At 39.5% G+C, this 21,680-nt stretch overlaps 1 protein-coding gene and 1 long non-coding RNA gene across 2 annotated transcripts; both read left to right on the plus strand.

Moving 5' to 3' along the window:
• Positions 1-892: 892 nt before the first annotated feature.
• Positions 893-20,151, plus strand: LOC120738241. The gene is made up of 3 exons (XR_005696921.1): positions 893-905; positions 7,741-7,746; positions 19,561-20,151. It is a non-coding gene; the product is annotated as an uncharacterized LOC120738241 (long non-coding RNA).
• Positions 3,244-8,229, plus strand: LOC120738233 (stonustoxin subunit beta-like). The gene is made up of 5 exons (XM_040039428.1): positions 3,244-3,364; positions 3,958-4,118; positions 6,652-6,688; positions 6,991-7,037; positions 7,204-8,229. The coding sequence occupies exons 3-5, from the start codon at positions 6,657-6,659 to the stop codon at positions 7,725-7,727; spliced, it is 603 nt and encodes a 200-aa protein (XP_039895362.1). The 5' UTR covers positions 3,244-3,364; positions 3,958-4,118; positions 6,652-6,656; the 3' UTR covers positions 7,728-8,229.
• Positions 20,152-21,680: the final 1,529 nt, after the last annotated feature.

Genomic DNA, 21,680 nt, shown 5'->3' on the forward strand with positions numbered 1-21,680 from the left:
CTCTGTGCAAGTCTGAAAATTTCTTTATTAAATCATAAGATTCTTAAATTCATCAAGTCTCTCTGTGCCTGGGTCCTCATCACAGAACATGTTTTGTACATTTTAACGCAATTTAATCCCCACATTTGTGAAAGAAAAGCAAAACACTTTTTTGAAAAGTCTGTAACAAAACCATCAAATCTGATCAAGGTTATTTAAATGCTGCAAAAGAAAAATGGATTGGATTAAAAAAAAAACATATCCTAACCTTAATTACTGGGGGAGAATAACGAATGATGCTCATAGTGAGTAAAAAGTAAACTGAGTGCATTTTTTGGACAGAGATTTACTTTTAACGTGTATGTATAATATAAATCACATACATAAAAAAAAAACACTCCCGAAACAGAATAAATTATTACAAATAAATTATTACAAAATATTAAATAAAGAATATAAAAATGGAGGCAACTTTGCCTGTGGTAGAATGTATACCATGTATGAAAAAATCTTTACTGCAGACACTAATTTTACTAATTTAATAATAATAATAATTTTGTGTTGTAAGATTTATGAGTTTCATGCTTACTGTCACGGTCCTGGGTTGGTTCGACCCAGCATTTTAAGTTTCTTATGTTTTGGTTTATTTTTGCATGATGGATTAGTTCTTATTCTCTGGTGATACTGTTTTGATTATAATTATATTCTGATTCTTTAGTTATCTGATGATGATGTTGATGATGTTGATGATGATGATGATTATTTCTGGTTTAGGTTTTGTTACCTTGCCCTCATGTTTGGTTTAGGTTGCCTGTGCTTAGTCTTCTCTGCCCGTATGTCCCTCTGTCTGTCCATGACGTCATTATGCCGGTTTACGAGTCTGTGTCTCTGTCTGGCGTGTGCTTCCTGTTTTGTTGTTCTGTTCTGTGGTGCCGAGCTGTAGATTGACATGAATCTGTTCATGTTCTAATGTTGAGTGTTTAGTGTAGATTTATTTCAGTCTTCATGTTTATTATCTTCTTCCCCAGTTAGTTGTGTCTTATGTCACTCCTGTGTGTCAGGTTAAGGCTGTGTGCAGGCAGGAGTGGAAATAGAAGGACCCAATGTGCAGACACTCGGAGGCGGAAAGTAACTCAAAACTCAGCTTTTATTGCTGGATGGCAAAAAGTGGCAAACGTAACAAAAATCCAAAATCCAAATAAACTTACATGACCAGGCAGACAGCACACACAGCATAAATGAGAGTAGATCACGACATAGACACAAAGAAACACAGGGCTTAAATATACAGAGGGAGCAATCAGGGAATGGGTAACAGGAGGGAAACACAGCTGGGGCAAATCAGGCCTAACGAGACAAGGGGAAGCGAAACCAGACACATTAACATCAGACATGGACTTTCAAAGTAAAACAGGAAACATAACACAGACTCACAGGCAGGCACTATAACAAAGGGAACAGAGACGTGGGACCAGGGCAGACACAGACACTGACTGGACGTGGGAATACAGCAGACAGGGGAGACAGCAACTATACTCTAACCAAACCCCACCCAGAGAACCTTAACTAAGAATAATCCTAAAACCCGTAAAGCAAAGCTAGAATATAATGAAATAACAAAATCAAAGAACCAAAAACACAAAACACTGGGTCAACGACCCAGGGACCCTAACACTGTGTCTGTGCTTGACAGGGGATTTCTAAGAATCACCCCACAATTCTTCAGCTAAGACACCTGAGTTAGAAAACACAAACACTGCAGTTGTTTTTTACACGCGAGGACGGTCATAGAGCGCTCGTACTCCAGACTCGCGCTGTATCACTGTCTGCGTTCTTTATTTATACAAGCTTGTGTCTCTCTGTGTGTGTGTGTGTACAAAGATAACAGAGTTATTCTAAGAACTCAGAGTTGAGGTTCCCCTTTTCTAAGTCTGCATGTTCTTACAGAAAGAGGAAGCTGTTAGTTGTTTATCACACAAGAGTTCATGTCGAAAGTCACATAGACATTTTCTTAGTGATCAATAAAAGAACACATTTCATGAAGCTGATCACACTATATATAATTTTCTTCTGACAGTGCTCCGTGTTCCTTTTTTTGTGTGTGTCAAGTCTGCGTCTCTGCGTTATACTTTCTGTTTTTCTTTGACGGTCCCTTGTCATGTCAGTGTTTCTAGTTTTGCTTCCCCTTAGTTGCGTCATGTTTGATTACTCCCAGATTTGTTCTCTTCTCGTGTTTCATTCACACGTTATCCCTCAGTGTATTTAAGCCCTATGTTTTCCTTGCTTTGTGTTGTGTTCTGTTGTACCCTTTTCATTCTGTGTTTCTCCCCTTGTGTCCTAACATTCTAGCTCCTGGTTTTGTTCTCTCGAGTCTCCTAGTTTTAGGTTCCAGTGTCCAGTGTTTAGTTTCATATTTGTGATTTTTGTTCATTCTGTGATGTTTATTCCTTTGAAAAGTTTTCAAACTTTTCTTTTCTTTTAAAGTTTGCCTGTAAACCAGTGTTCATACACACACACACACATACACTCACATCTACAAGCATGGAGAAAGAGCAGCAGCAACACCAAAAATACATATAATATCACAAGTCCATGACTGCCCAGGGATCCTGGGTCGCTCAGACCCAGGACCCTGACACAGCCAGGCTCAACGTATGTTGAAATCTCAAGTTTCTACATCAATCACAGGGGTAAAGATAACAAAATACCCCTTTTTAATTTGTAATACTTCAAAGTAATAGGTCCGAGGTCGGATCACACAAATTAGGAAACAATTTTTTCATATACTACACACTAATAAACATACAAATGTCAATTTCTTTCCTAATTTTCCCCTTGCCTTTCAGGGGGAGCTGTGTTTCTTTCTTTTTTTTTTTTTTTTTTTTTTTTGAGTGCTCCTGATTCTGCATTGGATGGGGTGGGGCTAGTTTTTGACAAAAAATAAAGTTGCAAAATGCAAAAAAATATATATATATATCTTTCTTTTAAATAGTGAGCTTTAAATGAAATGTAGAGTTAGCATCCAAAGCCAGAGGCCTGAAAGGAGTTTTATATGAAAATCTTTACTTATGATAACTCTGGCTTCATTCCTCTTTTCATTCAGGTTTTTTGTGAACATTCTTACTGACACTGTTTTCAGTATAATAGAAAACAAAGAACAATGAGATCAAATTTGTTCTGATGAACTTGACATTCTAGATTCCAAACAACTGACATAACTAAAGCAAAACATCCGGCATCTAAATCTTTAAATACGTGAACAGCGCCAGTCAGCCAGTCAGTCAGTCAGTCAGTCAGTAAGCAGCTATTTCCAGCTCAGGTAAAGAGGAGTCCTCCAGCTCTGAAGTCTTGAATCTGAGGAGAACCTAAACACAGTATCCCTGTTGTAAGTCTCTCTGATGTTTCATATTTCATATGCTGTTTGGTTTAGACACTCTGCTAACAAAACATGAAACAGTTTCGTTTTCAGTCTATATTCTGTTTTTTGTGTTCATGGACATAAATATTCACATTACAAAAAAACACATATTTAGGTATTGTCTTTCATAAGGATATTTTGTCCAGATTCTTCAGGTGACACAGTAGCAACCAAGAAGATCCAGCTTTAAAAGACATTTTAACATTTGTGCACTATATTAACCAAGACCATGACCCTATTCTAAATAATAACACATTCAAAAATAACACAAAGAAAGGGGTTTTCACCCACTGCAGACATGTACCCGTGCAGTGCTCAAAAATCCATAATCAATGATGCAAGCATCTGCTAAATGCTGATTGGTTAACAAGTAGGATAGAATAGGTAAGGAGGAAACAGTGACATTCACCAGGAATGGGAGAACCATGGAAAAAACTTCAAAGTTTGAAAACTACAGCATGAAAAGCACAGACAGTGGTTGCAGTGGACACTTTTCATTGTTTTTAACATTTGATTTCACTTAAGATTTCTTTATGTTAAAACATCAATTTTCTCTGCAGCTGGCTGACAGACCAACAACAGCACAAGAAACGGTGGTCTAAAGATCCTTTCTGCATCTGACAACACAGCTCTCTACAACCAGACTGGCAGAAAGTAAATGTGTCACCCACGCTGAATCATAAGTCTTTTTAGGGTCTACTCATTGGCAAAGCTTTTCCTTGTAAGTTGCTCAGCTATATACTCTTAATTATATTTCATAATTCGTAATTCGTTTAGGTCTTTCAAATGACATTGAAGTCAGTGATAAACATACATTTTGGGGGGGATTTTTCAGAAAACAGCATTGCTGGTTGGCCATTCCATGATTGGTTTTAACATCTGTGCCATTACAGGCTGCCAGTTTCTTAAAATATTAGAAATCACAGTGTCTGTTACGTTAAATCGAACGGTAATGCCCTTGTTACTTATGCCCATGCACATTTTCATTAAAACAAGCTGCAAACCCATAATAAATTTATTCTTATAATAAGGTTATGTTAAGCCTAATAATCTCTAATATGTTTCATCAGTGCGTGAAATTTGCATGTGATTCAGCACATCGTGCACTCTAACAGTGTTGATGTGTAGGTTACATTATGTGATAAGTTGTATATAAAGGTCTGTCATTAAGCAAATTACATAGACTAAACCTCAGAAATGCATCACTGTGCTTTGCAACATGAAATCATGAAATCACAGTGAGCCAACACCAAGTGAGAGCCACCCGCAAGAGGAATAAATGCATATTTACTAGTGGTGTGCTATACTGCAAATGTTGGTATCAGCTAGTACTGATACCATTACCGACACTTATACTTCTAAGTTATACAGGGAGTGCATAATTATTAGGCAAGTTGTATTTTTGAGGAATAATTTTATTATTGAACAACAACCATGTTCTCAATGGACCCAAAAAACTCATTAATATCAAAGCTGAATGTTTTTGGAAGTCGTTTTTAGTTTGTTTTTAGTTTTAGCTATTTTAGGGGGATATCTGTGTGTGCAGGTGACTATTACTGTGCAGAATTATTAGGCAACTTAACAAAAAACAAATATATACCAATATTTCAATTATTTATTTTTACCAGTGAAACCAATATAACATCTCCACATTCACAAATATACATTTCTGATATTCAAAAACAAAACAAAAACAAATCAGCGACCAATATAGCCACCTTTCTTTGCAAGGACACTCAAAAGCCTGCCATCCATGGATTCTGTCAGTGTTTTGATCTGTTCACCATCAACATTGCGTGCAGCAGCAACCACAGCCTCCCAGACACTGTTCAGAGAGGTGTACTGTTTTCCCTCCTTGTAAATCTCACATTTGATGATGGACCACAGGTTCTCAATGGGGTTCAGATCAGGTGAACAAGGTGGCCATGTCATTAGTTTTTCCTTATTTTATACCCTTTCTTGCCAGCCATGCTGTGGAGTACTTGGACGCGTGTGATGGAGCATTGTCCTGCAGGAAAATCATGTTTTTCTTGAAGGATGCAGACTTCTTCCTGTACTACTGCTTGAAGAAGGTGTCTTCCAGAAACTGGCAGTAGGACTGGGAGTTGAGCTTGACTCCATCCTCAACCCGAAAAGGCCCCACAAGCTCATCTTTGATGATACCAGCCCAAACCAGTACTCCACCTCCACCTTGCTGGCGTCTGAGTCGGACTGGAGCTCTCTGCCCTTTACCAATCCAGCCACGGGCCCATCCATCTGGCCCATCAAGACTCACTCTCATTTCATCAGTCCATAAAACATTAGAAAAACCAGTCTTGAGATATTTCTTGGCCCAGTCTTGACGTTTCAGCTTGTGTGTCTTGTTCAGTGGTGGTCGTCTTTCAGCCTTTCTTACCTTGGCCATGTCTCTGAGTATTGCACACCTTGTGCTTTTGGGCACTCCAATGATGTTGCAGCTCTGAAATATGGCCAAACTGGTGGCAAGTGGCATCTTGGCAGCTGCACGCTTGACTTTTCTCAGTTCATGGGCAGTTATTTTGCACCTTGGTTTTTCCACACGCCTGTGACCCTGTTGACTATTTTGAATGAAACGCTTGATTGTTCGATGATCACGCTTCAGAAGCTTTGCAATTTTGAGACTGCTGCATCCCTCTGCAAGATATCTCACTATTTTTGACTTTTCTGAGCCTGTCAAGTCCTTCTTTTGACCCATTTTGCCAAAGGAAAGGAAGTTGCCTAATAATTATGCACACCTGATATAGGGTGTTGATGTCATTAGACCACACCCCTTCTCATTACAGAGATGCACATCACCTAATATGCTTAATTGGTAGTAGGCTTTCGAGCCTATACAGCTTGGAGTAAGACAACATGCATGAAGAGGATGATGTGGACAAAATACTCATTTGCCTAATAATTCTGCACTTCCTGTAAAGCAAGCTTATGTGAAGAAGAACAGTGTGTCATGACTTATGACATGAATCATCATCAGTTTACAAATTCTGAACACACTTCAATGGCCACTAAATCACTATAATTAGTTAAGAGAAAAAAACCTGAAAGACACTTTTTCATCCATTTTTGTGGAATTTATTTGTTTTGCTGCTGTTTTCACACAGCTGATATAGTATGAGGACAAACTCCTTTGACTTCCTTTGTATGTTTTCTCATTTTCAAACAGTTCAATTATGTGATAAATGCAAACATACCCTAAAACTAACTCTGATTTATTTATATTGTGCTTGTTTATTTAGAGACTATGGATCCAAGCAAAGAACTGGGTTCTCTCAGGTATGAATGATTGATTACCCTCTAACCAAAGGAATATATTACTTAGTATATAGCATAGCTTAGCACAAAGACTGGACTCTGTTAGCCTAGCTTTATCAGAGGAAAAATAAGCTCATCTTTTAATCTGGTTCAAACGGTACTAGAACCTGACAATTGCAGGATAAGAGGTTAGAGATGCTATAATCATGTGGGTTTATCAAAAGGTTAGACTGTTCCCTTATCAGTCTACGACAATATAAGCGTGATGTCCATGTTAACATGCTAACAGAGAATGCTTGTCTGACCCCCCCTTCTCCTTTCAGAGTGGGAAGTGTGGAAGACAAAGATCTTACATCAGAGATCAAGAGGCGTAAGTCTGTTGTTAATTTGATTAGTGGAAACAAAGCAGCACATATTCAACCCAACATCACTAATTCACATCTCTGATATCAGGAGTCATCATCCTAGTGTCAATCGGTGAACAGATGATGGATCAATAACTGCAGCAGCTGGATTGTGTTTGTTCTCTCCAACAGATTCCTGTAGACTCACAATTGACACAAAATCAGTGAGCAGGAAACTCGAACTGTCTAACGGAAACAAGAAGGTGGCCTATGTGGGGGGACATAACCTACATCGTTTCCACAGACACGGATTTCATTCTCCTCAGCTGCTGTGTATAAACGGTCTGACTGATCGACATTACTGGGAGGTCGAGTGGAGTGGAGATGTTTACATAGCAGTCAGTTACAGTGGAATCAGTAGGAAAGGAATAACTGGCAACAATGAGTTTGGATCAAATTCTCAGTCCTGGGCACTTGTAGTAAAAACGGGTTCATCCTCTGTCATTGCAAAGCACGATAACACAGAAACACCCATCGTCTCCCACAACAGATTTAACAGAGTAGCAGTGTATGTGGATTATGCTGCTGGCATTCTGTCCTTTTTCAGTGTTTCCTCTGACACTCTGATCCACTTCCACACATTCAAAACCAGATTCACTGATCCTCTTTATCCCGGATTTGCAGTCTTCCCTGGTTCCACAGTGATTCTGCCCTGAGTTTAATCTAAAGAGTTTTGTTCTGTTAGAGAAACGATGACTGTTGAACAAATAGTTCAGTGTATATATATATATATATTTACAATATTATAGTTTAATCTTTATGAAGAGAATCAACAAACCTCTGAGGTTTGTAGTGGTAGTATTTCTTTTACTGTATGTCAGCAGTTGGATTGTTATTTGCTGTTCGTTATGTACGTTGGTGACTGTAAATTACAGTGCATTGCCTTGTCACAACATGTGCTAAACAGAAGCCATGGTTTATGGCTTGTCAAGCTAGCAAAGTATGAGTACTCAAAAAAAAAGTCAGTCATCACTTTCCCTTTTCAAGAGATTTTCAGAGAATGTGGCAGAGCATCCAAACCATACAAGGCCCCAGCACGTATGGGCATTATTGACGCCTCTCTACCAGGCGCACTTGTCATTGTGTTAACTGCGTGTGTTGTGTTGTTTTTGTGTTACTGGAACTAATTATCATTAAAGTGGAGTTATATTTATAATATACCTGCTTGCATGTGGTTTATTTCCATATACTCTATTTTAATGAACATTTTATATCACAAGCATCATAAAGTGAGTGTCAGTAGTAAGTAACACCCTATCAATAGAATTTTGAAGTGTGTGTGTTTAATATATATACACTCTTTATATTGCCGACTTCCTTGACTCACACACTGCCACACTTAGCATAGAGCATACAAGTATGTACAAATAGAGATCACATTGTTATTCTTTGATGGTAATTCTGTGCAAAGTAGAAGCTAACTTCTTGTTAACTTCAAACTCTGTTAAAGTTCATAAATTCTGTTTTCATGGATGCCTGGATGTTAAACTTAATTGTTACACCTGGTAAAGCAGCAACACTGATCACTTTATTAAAGATGAAAGAATTTAGACAGTTTTTAACTCTCAGGGATGCCAAAGGTTCGTTTGACTTTGGGAACTGAAGTGGACGGAGTTTTGGATCCAGATTACTTTGCGAGGCTCCTGACTACAGTGGTCGTAATGCTCCAACAATCCATCAAGCGGTGAGGCTATAACTAAGAATAGCACAATATCTACAGGCATATATATATAAACATAAAGGTCACTTATTAATAAATAGCTGAAAAAGAACATGTGCAAGAAGGGTGTAGCTGTTGCAGTAAACAGTGTGTTAAGTGGATGCGTTGTACAGGGAATGATTTCCTGTGTCGTTCAGTGGTGCTTTTCGGTAATCTCAGTCTCTCACTGAACGTGCTCCTGTGACTGACCAGCATGTCATGGAGTGGGTGGGAGGTCTTATCCAACATTGTCTTTATCTTGGACAAAATCCGCCTCTCCGAAACCACCTTGAGGGAGTCCAGCTCCATCCCCACAACATTGCTGGCCTTACGGATCAGTTTATCGAGTCTGTTGGCATCTGCTACCCTCAGCCTGCTCCCCCAGCATGCAACAGCATAGAGGACCGCACTGGCCACAACAGACTCGTAGAAAATCCTGAGAATTTTCTGGCAGATGTTGAAGGACCTCAAAAAATAGAGACGACTCTGGCCCTTCCTGTAAAGTGCTGTGGTGTTTTTAGCCCAGTCCAGTTTATTGTCAATGTGTACTCCAAGGTATTTATAGTCCTCCACAATGTCAACACTGACCCCCTGGATTGAAACAGCAGTCAAGTATTTCAATTGTTTTGAGTGCCATGTACCACATAAAGTTGGTTCAAGGTCAGTAAGCACAACCAGGACAACCAGAATTCATACATAGGGCACACTGTTGATTTTTGAGAAAATTAAAGTATTTTAAGTGCGCCTTATAGTGCGGAAAATGCAGTACATGCTGTTTTCATTACATCTATATGCAGCTCAATAGACAGGAACTGCTACAGACCAAAAAACTACCTGCAACATTTCTGTGGGGTGCTCTGTATCGTGGAATTGGTTTGTGACATTCCTTCTTTTTATTTGACAGGAGGAATGTCATGTGACGTGTGTCCTGATTTGAAGAGACATGCAAATATTTTCCATCTCTGATACACATGCAAGCCCAGTAACAAGTCTTTGACTGGAATGCACTTCAGCATATTTTGGGTTATTCAGTTTCTCAGAAACATCTTAAGGTGATGTCATACTTTATATTTCCAAAACAAACACTTTCTCTTAACCTATAATAGATTTGAAAAGGTGACAGGCTGTACATTCTGAATAGGTCATACTCAAGTTAAAAAAAAAAAAACCAAAATACTAAAGCTATTCTATTATACCTTTGTTCCAAAAATACACTGCACCCCAAATATTTCACAGTTCAGCAATACTGATCTTTTTATTTAAACTTTTAGCAGAACGTTAAATCTAAAGTAGTATTTAAAAAGCAATTTAAATGGAATTTTAGGGATTTCAAAAACTGAAAAAAAGTTCCATATCAGCACAAAATAATGTTTATATTTAAAAACTTAAAAAAGAAAAAAGACTGTAGAATGGACCCTTTTATACTTAAAGTTTAACATAAATAGACATCCAGAGTGGAAAGCAATGCAAATAAATGCAAACACGGCTTCATGACACTCATATTTTATCAAGATGGATGTCAGTGTGAGCTGTTTCTATCACATTTAACCTGAGACCGAATTTTTTGTAATTTTCATACAAAACTTAACACAAGTATGAAAAAAGTGTTTTTCATGTTTTTTATTTTTATTTTTTTTAACGACAAAACAGTTTAGCCTGCAACACTGCGTTTTGCAAAGTAAAACTTGAGTAGGCTATCCATTGTAGAGTCAGACTTAGCCATGGCAACGCACAGATGTCCGAGCTCCATATATTGCTTGCAAAGCTTAATGTTGGAATGCTTTACAAACATTCAGAAATGAACACACTCGCTTTACTTCTTTGGGATAGCTTGAAATGCTTGTTTGGAAGCATGTAGCAAGCCTCCAAATGCTTTCAGTGTGAACTAACTCTAGACTTCCGACAGATTTCGCACACCACAGCCGCTACATGTCGCATACTGCTCCGATGTCCTAAGGTCATGAGGTTATGCCATGTCACATTTTTTTGAGCTGGTTTTGTGATATTTAACCCTTTAAGACCTACCATAGAACCAAGTCCGCCAGAGCTTATATTATATTTTTACATGCTGTAGTGCCATTTTTGGGAGCATTTCAAGTTGCTATACATCAATACAACCATTATAGCCCAAATTGTAATAATATGTCTGCATTAAGTGCATAGTAATTACATAATGAAAATCGTTTTTGTTCTTTTAACATATATTTCTAGTTAGAGAAATTTAAGAGGCTTATCCCTCAAAACTAGTTCACCCCAGTGCAAAGCGTCTTGAAGCTTCATTTGCTCTAGTAGGACACCTACTGGACGTAAAAATATTAGTTGGCATGAATTTGAAGAGTGTGGCCTTTTGCACACAGCCTGTAAATGTCAACAACAAAAGGAGTGTGTAAAACATGTATATTGTAGTGATGCAGTATACTGTGTATATTTATACTGGCAGTATGGAAAATGATCATTTGGAAATGCTTAAAATGGAAATGATCATTTACTGTGAGGTGAGGTGTGGTTGGGGTGTGGACAGTGGTTGTGCTTTTGTAACGTTGAGGTATGGACAGCTACACACTGAGGCGTCAGTCCTGCCTGTTCACATTTTATTCTGTAAAAACTAAATTTTCACTGCTTTTATGACCTTTAGTGGGGAGAACATAGCTAGGATTGAATGATTTAACAAATCTTTTGAATCCTTTGTCCTCCACAATGCTAAATGGCTGGGAGTCCTCGATCACCATGCTAACCAGGTCTTCATCTATTTGAGATTGTTCTCCTGAGGAAAGACAATAAAGACAAAGCACAAATATAAATATCACACACGTAACTTATAACAACAACTTATATAATATTGTTATATCATTTAGTAACATTACTGCATGCTATATTATCATGGCATTTGATGGCTCACCTGGTCTTGCTCCACAATCGGTGTTCCCCTTATTCTCATGCAAAGCTCTGTAGTGCCTAAGCATGGATGAGGTGTTGTTGTTATATCCCAGCTCCCTGGCACATAGCAAACACTTCACCTTGTACAAAAGTAAAGCTGCTTAACATAAATTGTATTGCACCATCAGTATTATGAAAATATATCTTCTGTAGAAATTTACCTTGTTGGGAGGAATAAGATCAAAATGTTCCCACACAGGGGAGGACATCCTCCTCCTCTTAGCTGGCTCCATTCTCTCCTGACTTTCTCTCCTCACTCTCATAAACCTCCAAACTGTAAATGGTAAATGGCCTGTATTTGTATAGCGCTTTACTAGTCCCTAAGGACCCCAAAGCGCTTTACATATCCAGTCATCCACCCATTCACACACACTGGTGATGGCAAGCTACATTGTAGCCACAGCCACCCTGGGGCGCACTGACAGAGGCGAGGCTGCCGGACACTGGCGCCACCGGGCCCTCTGACCACCACCAGTAGGCAACGGGTGAAGTGTCTTGCCCAAGGACACAACGACCGAGACTGTCCAAGCCGGGGCTCGAACCAGCAACCTTCCGATTACAAGGCGAACTCCTAACTCTTGAGCCACGATCGCCCAAGTAGTAAGTCTCCAAACTCTCACTAACCGCAACTCTCCATCAAACACCCACATTTTGAATGAAGTCTGAGGGGTTTATATCGCTGTCATAGCTCGCGGAAAAGTTCGAACCACTTCATGAACCAGTCACGTGGTACAGCCGGGCAGCGAGGCTTCAGACGTCATCATTTTCAGCTCCTCCCATAAATGAAGCAAGCCTCGATACGCGCATCGCGGAAACGCCCCCTCCATTACTCGACATAAGCTTCGAAGCCTCGATACAGAACGTCATATCACTAGTTTTTGAAAAGCTTTATGTGGAAGGAAACTGTGACCTAGGCCAAGCTGATGGCATAAGATGTAAGTACAACTCCTCCGGTTTCATATGTAAAAAAAATTATTGCGCTAGCTTACGTGGTTGCAGTGCTACCGGGATTTAAAAATAGTTGCGCAAAACAGAGCGTGCCCGCTCCGACCGGCTTTAAAGGGTTAATGGATCGGATTATATTTTTTAGTTCTCCTCGATTTCCGACCCATCATGTAGGTCAGGATCAGACCAATACCGATACTGTATATCAGGTGAGTCCATCACTACTTACTACAAAGCTAACTGTTATTAAACAGGAACCACTGCACCACCATATCTTGCCAAACTTTATATGTACACATTACAAAAGTAACTTCAGTAAAGTTTAAAGCCTCTGCCTCTCTGTCATTCTTCCAGAAATAGACTGGTGAGGCGTTATTCCACTTCAGTTTAAAAATATTAGATTATATTTTAACTTCCATGCCAACAATAGGAACAGTATTGATAAACATCAACAGACTGAATAAATAAAAATGTATATAAAACTTTTAGACTGATTCTGGCAAACCATTAAGCAATTCAGGAGGTGTAAGCTGTGCTGTACTTGCATTGAAGACAAGTTTGTCCAAAAACTGTTGATACTAAATCTGAAAATTCACATCTTTACCTACAGTTTTTAAAAACTGCAAGACCAAAACAGACGAAGGTTGTAGTTGAAAGTTCAGCTTCACTTGCTCTTCAGTTGACTGAGGAAGTTGAATTCTGTTTTTGGTGTCATGAAACTATTTATGAAACCTGTTTCTACTTTAAATAAGGTTTGATTCAGGCACAGATCCACCTCGCTGGCCACATGTAAGGAGTAAGCAAAACTTACCACACAGTAGTTGCTCTAACTTCATTGTAGACCCTCCTAATGGCTCACTCAGATGAAGATGAGACTGGCAGAGACAGAAGACTTGATGATGAGCGATTGTAGAAACTGTGGTTACATAACTTGCATCATTTCTGGGTTGCAGCTTTTAAACACTGAACCTCTAAAACTGACTAAAACTGAGGCTGCTGGTTTGTCAGAGACTTAAGTTTAAGCTCAGATGAATTCAGCTTAAAGTGTCTGTAAGTAAAGTAAAGCGTAAAACTACTCAGTTATATATAGCAGCCTTTATTTCTTTAAGTAACAAAATGCAGGCCCATTGCCATTATGCGTCAGGGCCAATGGGACCTCTCACTGTGGCCTGCTTTCTCTTTACTCCCTCACTCGTTTCTGTTTCTCTGATTATGTCTGTTTGTCTTTCTTTGATCTTTATCTATTTTTCTGTACTTGGTGCATGTGCTTAAGGTTCTACACCCTGGGGTTAATTTACTGTTTGGTTTCACTGTTTACTATCCTTTTGTTTTCTTTAAACAGAAGCTCAATAAACTGTTTCAAAGACTTCAGATTTTCTCCAGAGGATCTTTTTTGTGGGTTTTTTTTTTTATTTGGTTTTAATAAGTTGAATCTACAAGTGACATTCCTGACTAAGTTTATTATGTTGAGATGTTGAGTCTAAAATGTTTTCTCCTGAGGTATATGTGCCATAATTTTATCTAAGAGTACACACTCATGTTAGACTTTTTCACTGTTTTATTTTAAATCTCTTTCTTCTGTTACTAAAAAAAGGTGGATTTCTGCACAACTCTCTTTATGAAAAACCTGTTTGTTATGGAAAACCCTACCATGTTTTCTGGGTGCAACAATGGCACTCTCTGAATGAATCCAATGTCTCCTCTTTTGATCCCATAAAGCTGTCACAAATTTTACAAAAATAAACTTGTGACAGTTTTATCAATAATCAAGTATATCGCATATAGCGTAACACCTTCCTGAATACACACAGAAACACTTGCAATGTGCTCATGATGTGCCTGTGTATTTACACAGTGCTGCAGATTTATACTCAAACATCCTATCAACAGTAAGTTTCTGCCTACCATGTGTGGTCCCTGGCTCCTTAGGCACATCCATCAATATCCATCTGAACCATTTTCTTCAGTTTTATTTCCAATTGTCAAAACCAATGAAATAAAATAAATCAATGAATCAAAAAATAGTGTGTTTGCATGAGCCAAGCATATCTGTGGCTGTTTGTATTCTTTGTGCTGAAATCATCTACCATGTGTGTCGTCAGAGTTTCTCAGTCTGCATTTTCTGTTTTTAAGAACAGAAACAGTTAATGATGTTTCTGAGTCACTTTGTTCTGCACCTTTGCAGACCAACCCAAAAACTGTCATCGTGCGTGTATGCAGGCATTCCAAATGACCATTGTGTTTAACTGCCTGCATCCCCAGAGACTGGTGCTCTGGACAGAGCCTTTCCACAGACTGAGTACCATGCACCAATCCTTGCTTTTAGGGTGGGCCCACCATGCTTCTCCACTTGAATCTTTTTCTGTGGTGAGGCCTACTGGATCCCAACCACAGCTTCATTCAGCTTTCTTAAAGGTCTGCGTGTCCTGCAGCAAAGCCCAAGCTGCCAGGAGTCAGCTGTGAGCACTGACCAGCCAGTTCTACCCCAGCTGCCTTAGCTTCAAGCATCCGTCAAATCAGCTCCAGAGCCTTCAGTGCTGTTCGAGCCACCTGAGCCTCAAGACCCTACATGACCTGAGCTCTATCCAGTGTCCCCTGCAACATCTGTATATAGACCTAAGTCCAAGAGTTTGGCACCATCTAGTTCTGACTCCCTCCACCTGTGCATCTTCATCTCCATCTCCTCCAACTTCATGTCCAGGGCATCTTTACCCCTGCCAGCAGACTTTGACCAAGCTACCAGATCTGTCCCGTTGCCTTCGATGACACTGGCCTCTGGCTAAACCAGTACTACCAGTCTCACAGATCTTGACCAGTTAAAGAAGGTCAATGTTCAGATTTACTATAAGCTTGAGATACCTGTGATTTACAGGAAGGGCATTGCTTATCTGAGAACTAATATGAAGCCTCATTTAGGACTTTGTTTTTTACCACTTAGGTTTTTAACTCCTTAGTGGTGTAGTTTGTCTCCATGTCTTTCACCCTGTGCAGTGAATATCACTTCTATAATAAACGGAAAATTTCAAACTAGATAAACTTATCAGGCTTCAAACGCAAATAAAGCACGGCATGAGCAAATCTGCCATTAGATACTGATAGGTTTGTAGCTTGAACCTATTCACTGGAACGTTGAAGACAATATAATTACACAGCAAAGCAAGACACGAGTAGGCAAAGTTCTTCATTTTCTAGTGCACGGGAGAGAACCGGACAAACGCCGTTCCTTCGCTTGACCCCAGTTGCTCTCGTCCGTTCTCCCGTAACACTGCTCTTTTATTGAGGTTACATGAATATGCATAGGTTCATTAACATACGACGTCTACATACACACAAAGAGTACCTTGCCTTTGTGTGTGTGTGTATGTGTGTGGGGTCAGAGTGTGACCCCATAAAGACTTCCCTAACCCTGCTGGTCTGGAAGTCCAGCAGTTCATCTAAACAAAAGGCACTTAGCCTAAAACAGATATAGCCACGTTTATCCTACCATAAAACAATAAGAGAAGGTACGACCTCTCCCATGCTCCCAGAGTGCTCTCTAATGCACACAAAGTTTGCAGACTATCAAGGATCAAACCTCTACCAATCTACAACTAATTATAAAACTCTCAGCATATATAAGTAGATATTTCTAAGCATAAATGACAATCAACAATACAAAACCTAACAGATACCTTAATGGTATTAAAAATTTGAGTCTTGGGTCACAGTTGAATGGTCAGATAAAAAAAAAATATTTGAGATATAAAATCTCATCACATTTCATGGAGCCTCAAAGGAAAATGTGATGAGCTGAAGGCGAATTCATACAGTTTATAAAGCAAACCAACATGAATTTGCTTAAAAATGTGATGGCAGATTACTTATGCTAAAGTATTTTAATTTTATTGTATTACAACTTAAACACTTATTCTGTTTGTTCATTTGAATAGTTTCATAGGAGTGTCACAGTCCTGGGTTGGTGAACCAGTGTTTTCTGTTTTGTATTATTAATCTTTTATTTCTTGATGTTTCTTGGTTAGTTCTTGGGCTTTGCTTTTGTGTTAGTATTGTGCCTCTGAGTTCAGTCTGGGTTTCCTGTTTTACTTTGAAGGTCTTGTCTCATGTTAGTGCAGACCTTCCCAAAGTGTGGGGCCCGCCCCCTAGAGGGGGCGCAGAGCCATGACAGGGTGGGCGTGGTATGAAAGGGAAAAAAAACAAAATGCTTGGACACTGCCAGCATGGGGCGCCCACAGAAACGCAAAGCAGGAGATGAAGCATAGCTGAATATGTTTCCAAACCAACTTCATTCTAAGCCAAAGACTAGAAAATATGGTGAAGCATATCTGCCCTTTGGTTTCACCTGCACAAGTGCTGAGGTAGGTCTCCCCTGCAGAATTCATTTTCCCTTCGTTGGGAGCACGTGCTGGGCTCTCCAAATCACAGACAAACAGTATCCCACATTCTTGATTTTTAGTTCACAAACACTTGTTGTAATGACTAACTACTCCTGAACATTTTTCTTGTAAAAAAAAGTTTGGGAACCACTGATGAAGACAAAAACAAAAAATAAAAAGATAGTTATGGATCAGGACTCTCCAATCCTTACTGCGCATGTGCAGGGGTTTTCATATTCTTCTGTTCATTTAATGGCAGTTTACTCCCCAGTGTACGAGGATACCGCCACCTGCTGACCGAGCAAATGAACCCTATTGTAAACTGAATTAGCGTCATTACAAATGTGTATTAAATTTGATTTAGTGATAGTCGAGTGTGTTTATGCTTGTCTGTGTGGAGAGAATTGATTGGAATAATGATGATGATGTCAGCTATCACTGTCAATTGTCAGTAAACACTTCATCTGGCTGTTGAATATTTATGACATATTACAAAGTCTGTATTATTAACTCTGTAATTAGGCGCCATTCTTCTTATTTTACGGCGCTGTTGTTCAATCGGGGAACACTCTCTATTGAGGAGAAAAGCGTGAATTTGTTTGTATACAGATTATCCATTGTTTAAATGTCCCAGTAGTCGAAAAAGGAGGCAGAGCTGTTGAGAAATGCTAGGAGCTAACTGGGCGCTAACCGTATCATTCAAATATATTGAATGTCGCAATGTTGGCAAAGAGAGGAAGTGACGTAAGATTTGCGCATGCGGGGTACCGATCGGGTTTCCGGTACGGATCGGGTAGCGACACGGACCACGCTTGATATTTGGGGAAATCGACGGCGCATTTGGAATACACTTCGGATTGGGACATCTGTTGTCGTGTCGCTGTGACGTAATAGGTCTCAAAATGCGTACTCCAAGTGTGCGGTCGCTAAATTGGGACACAGCCATAGTGTGTCCTCCAGTGCTTGTGGTCGTGCTGTTCTGTCATGGAACGACTGTGTGCAGGCAGGGGAAGAGGACCCAAAGAGGCAAAACGTGAACTCAAAAACATTGTTTTTGTTGCAGGCTCAGAAGTAATACAAAATAATATCAAAACTAAACTGGGAGAATTCTAATAATATGGGAAGACAATGGGAGACACACAGCAAGAAGGTGAACGAACGTTAACGAGGCAACTGGAGGACACATAATGGTTAATAGGTTAAAGATATTGGTAAAGACCTCTAGCTGCTCAGCACATCCTTGAAGCACACATTCAGGAATGTTGTCAGGGCCAACAGCTTTGCGAGTGTTGTTAATGCTCAGTGCATTATGGACATATGTGATGGTAGGAGTGAGTTTTGCGACTTTATGGAGGCTCACAGTTTTTTGGGGGTAGTGTTTTCAAGAAGTCAGTGGTGGTCAATCTGCATGAAGCCTTTCAGGCGTGACAGCATATCAGTGGTTAAAGCAGAGAGATGCAATCAGTCAAACAGCATTCGTACCACCTCCAACTCACTTCCTCTCAGCTGAAGTGTGGTCAGCTACAGGAAGATGCGAGGTATTTCCACGAATCAGCAACACAACCAACATTTAAGATAAAAAGTAAATAAATCTTTTTTGAGATAAGAATAGTTTGCTCTATAATGACAAAGACACCATCCTGTCAGTGAAGGCGCCATGTGGGTGATCTTTAAATATAATTATTTTGTTATTTACATGTTTTTTTAAATTTTTTAAATTTTTCTTTTTTGGGGGAGGGGGGGGGGGGGGGCGTTGTGTGTGTGGTTTCCTGACCGATTTCAGCCACTCACAATGTTAGGTTTTTTTTAAGTCAGTGAAGGCATCTCAGAGGTACCCATGTTCCCCCTAATGTCTGCTAATTTTGCTGGGGCTCATGTCTATAGTCATTAGTCAGTTTTACCATTTTTAAAGCTTTTTCTCTCTCTCGTTGTTGCAGTCAGACAAAGAAACCTTCCACTAAAAACCACAACACTGGCATCCTGTCACAGAGGAAGAGGAGGAGGGTTTGACTTTAAATGACTGTGAACTGGTCAAACTGTTGACCTGATATCGAGAGTAGAATGATGAACACATCTCTGCTGTGGCTGCTCAGTAAGTACACTGTAATGATTATCTATGAAAATCTGTTTTTTCTTCATCACAAACATTCAGGTTGGATTAGAATAGGAGGACTTAGATGAGTTTTGATCAAGAACACTAATAAGAAGGAAGAGGGTCAACAAGGAAATCAGAATGTTTTATAACAAATAAATACAGTGCAGAAAACTGACATGGATACATTGATTAACAGTTTTATGTCCAGCCCTCATACAGATGCACGACATTCAAAGTTTAAGGTTTAAATACTATTTGTGTTAAACTACTTCAGAAAGTGGTAAAATAAGTTTTAAACACTTTACTTTAGCAAATATTAGAAAGTATTAGTGCAAACATTTTACTTTTCAAAAATTAAATTCCTCAATATATAATACTGTCATGGTGCCTGTATCTGGGACTCAGGGTTTTGAAATTTTGGGATGTTCAGATTTTCTCAGCTTTTTTTGTCTGTCAGCAAGATGGCGCCTGTGTTTGGCTTCGCCGCCTGTGCCGCTAGTACAGCTCGCTGGTATAGTTTTATATTGACCGCTATTGTCGCTTGCAATATTAATTTTACCGTTTTGTGTCTTCATTTTGTCTCTGCCACCAATATTTATGTTCGGGGCACACTGTTGTATATTAAAGACTCAATGGAGAGCTACTTTGACAGCTGGGACAGTTACAGGAAATTTTTCCCTCCACCTTTTGTGTGTTCCTCACCTGAGTGCACAGTACCATACATATCGGTGGGATTCAACACGAAGAAAAGAAGGAGGGGAACCAGGGCCGGTGTCCAAGTGCGACTGAGAAGGTTCCCGAAGATTAGCTTGTTGGATGTGGGAATATTCCCGGTGCCTACAACCAATTCAGCTACTGTCACCGGGTGCCGACGCTACACTTCAGTTCCAAGCCCGGAATCTATGGTCTGATGGCTGCATGCTCACCTTGTGTCTGTCATCCGACAGTCGTTTTGATGGCAGAGGTGATGTACTACCATGGATATTAGCTTCAGTTAGCCCTGAAGTCACCGCCCGGTGTAACAGGTGTAGAGGTGCACAGGTGTTTAATTCAAGTGGCACTGCAGTCAGCTGTTGAGTGCACCAACCAAACATCATCGATCAGGTTTGCCCTGCTCAACACTCGCTCAATCACAAACAAATCGTTTATTTTAAACGATCTTTTTATAAAGGAATCTCTCAACTTCATGTGTTTAACTGAGACATGGCAACAAAACATGGATTATATACATCTGAAGGAAATTTGTTCGACTGGCTGCTCCGTCATCGGAACTCCACGTCCTTCGGGACGTGGTGGAGGACTCGCTGTTGTGCACCAGGACAGATTCACATGCAGACTGATGAATTCAGATTCCTTCACTTCATTTGAGCTGCAAATGATTAAGGTCGGCTCTTTGCAAACCTTTTATTGTATTTTAATCTGCCGACCTCCTGGAGCTGCCGAAGTCTTTCTAACTGAATTTAACGACCTCTTGTCATCCATTATTAAATTAGAGAAAGTTGTAATGTTGGGAGATTTTAACCTTCATATTGATGATGCATCCTGTAACATGGCTGCTGACTATCACAGAGTCTTTTAACTTTAGGCAGCATGTTTCTGGTCCCACACATATAAAGGGTCACACATTGGATCTTGTTTTCTCCTTGGGTTTAAATATAAATGACATTCGTGTGGAAGATGTCCATGTGAGTGACCATAGCTGCATATATTTTAACTTGTCGTTTTATTTGGAGCCTCTGGCTCCCAAAATAATGATTGAAAGGTGAATTATAAACCAGAACACTGCCAAAAGGTTCTCTGCCATGTTTGACACTGAACTGACTTATAATGATTTGAACTCCCTTGTCTCATCCTTTAATAATCAGTGTAATTCTATTTTAGACATGGCACCTCTAAAAAAAGTACAGTGTTTGAAATCTCATCCTTGGATAACAAAAAACATTCGTAATTTCAGGAGATATTGTCACAAGTTAGAACGTCTGTGGAAGGCTTCCAAGCTTGAGGTTTATAGGTTACACCTTAAACAATCTATCCTCTTACTAAATGACATGTGGAAAAATGACAGAACAGAGCATTTTTCCCTCCTCATAGTTTCTAAAAAGAAAGACCCTAAATTCTTGTTTAAAACAATTACAAGTATTGTTTCTCCTGATGCTCCTTGTGCACCAGTGCACTCAACCTCTGAATGCAATGAGTTTATGAACTACTTCACAAATAAGGTCACTGCCATCAGGTCTAATATCTCTCCATCATCTTCTCAATATCAAACTTACAATTTGCTCTCCTCTGATACTTGGTTCTCTTTTACTCCTGTTACATTACAAGACATCAGAGTTCTGCTTTGTCGTATAAAACAGACTTCAAGCCCCCTTGATGTCCTTCCATCTTCACTTTTCACTAGTGTGTTTGATTCCATTGGCCCCTGTATTGTGGAAATGATAAGTACTTCTCTTCATACTGGCTCAGTCCCCAATTTCTTGTTGTTGTTGAGCCAATATTAAAGAAACCCCAGATGGATCCATCTCTTCCTAACAGTTATAGGCCAATAACCAAATTACCT

This window comes from Simochromis diagramma, unplaced genomic scaffold (genome assembly GCF_900408965.1).
Source record: "Simochromis diagramma unplaced genomic scaffold, fSimDia1.1 OVJJ01000402.1, whole genome shotgun sequence".
NCBI classification, from domain to species: domain Eukaryota; kingdom Metazoa; phylum Chordata; class Actinopteri; order Cichliformes; family Cichlidae; genus Simochromis; species Simochromis diagramma.

Bases quoted from the DNA above. Each gene is read 5' to 3' on its own strand.
- LOC120738233 (XM_040039428.1), top strand. From the start codon at position 6,657: ATGGATCCAAGCAAAGAACTGGGTTCTCTCAG. The intron at 6,689-6,990 runs GTATGAATGATT...TTCTCCTTTCAG, and splicing joins AAAGAACTGGGTTCTCTCAG to AGTGGGAAGTGTGGAAGACA. The intron at 7,038-7,203 runs GTAAGTCTGTTG...TCTCTCCAACAG, and splicing joins TACATCAGAGATCAAGAGGC to ATTCCTGTAGACTCACAATT.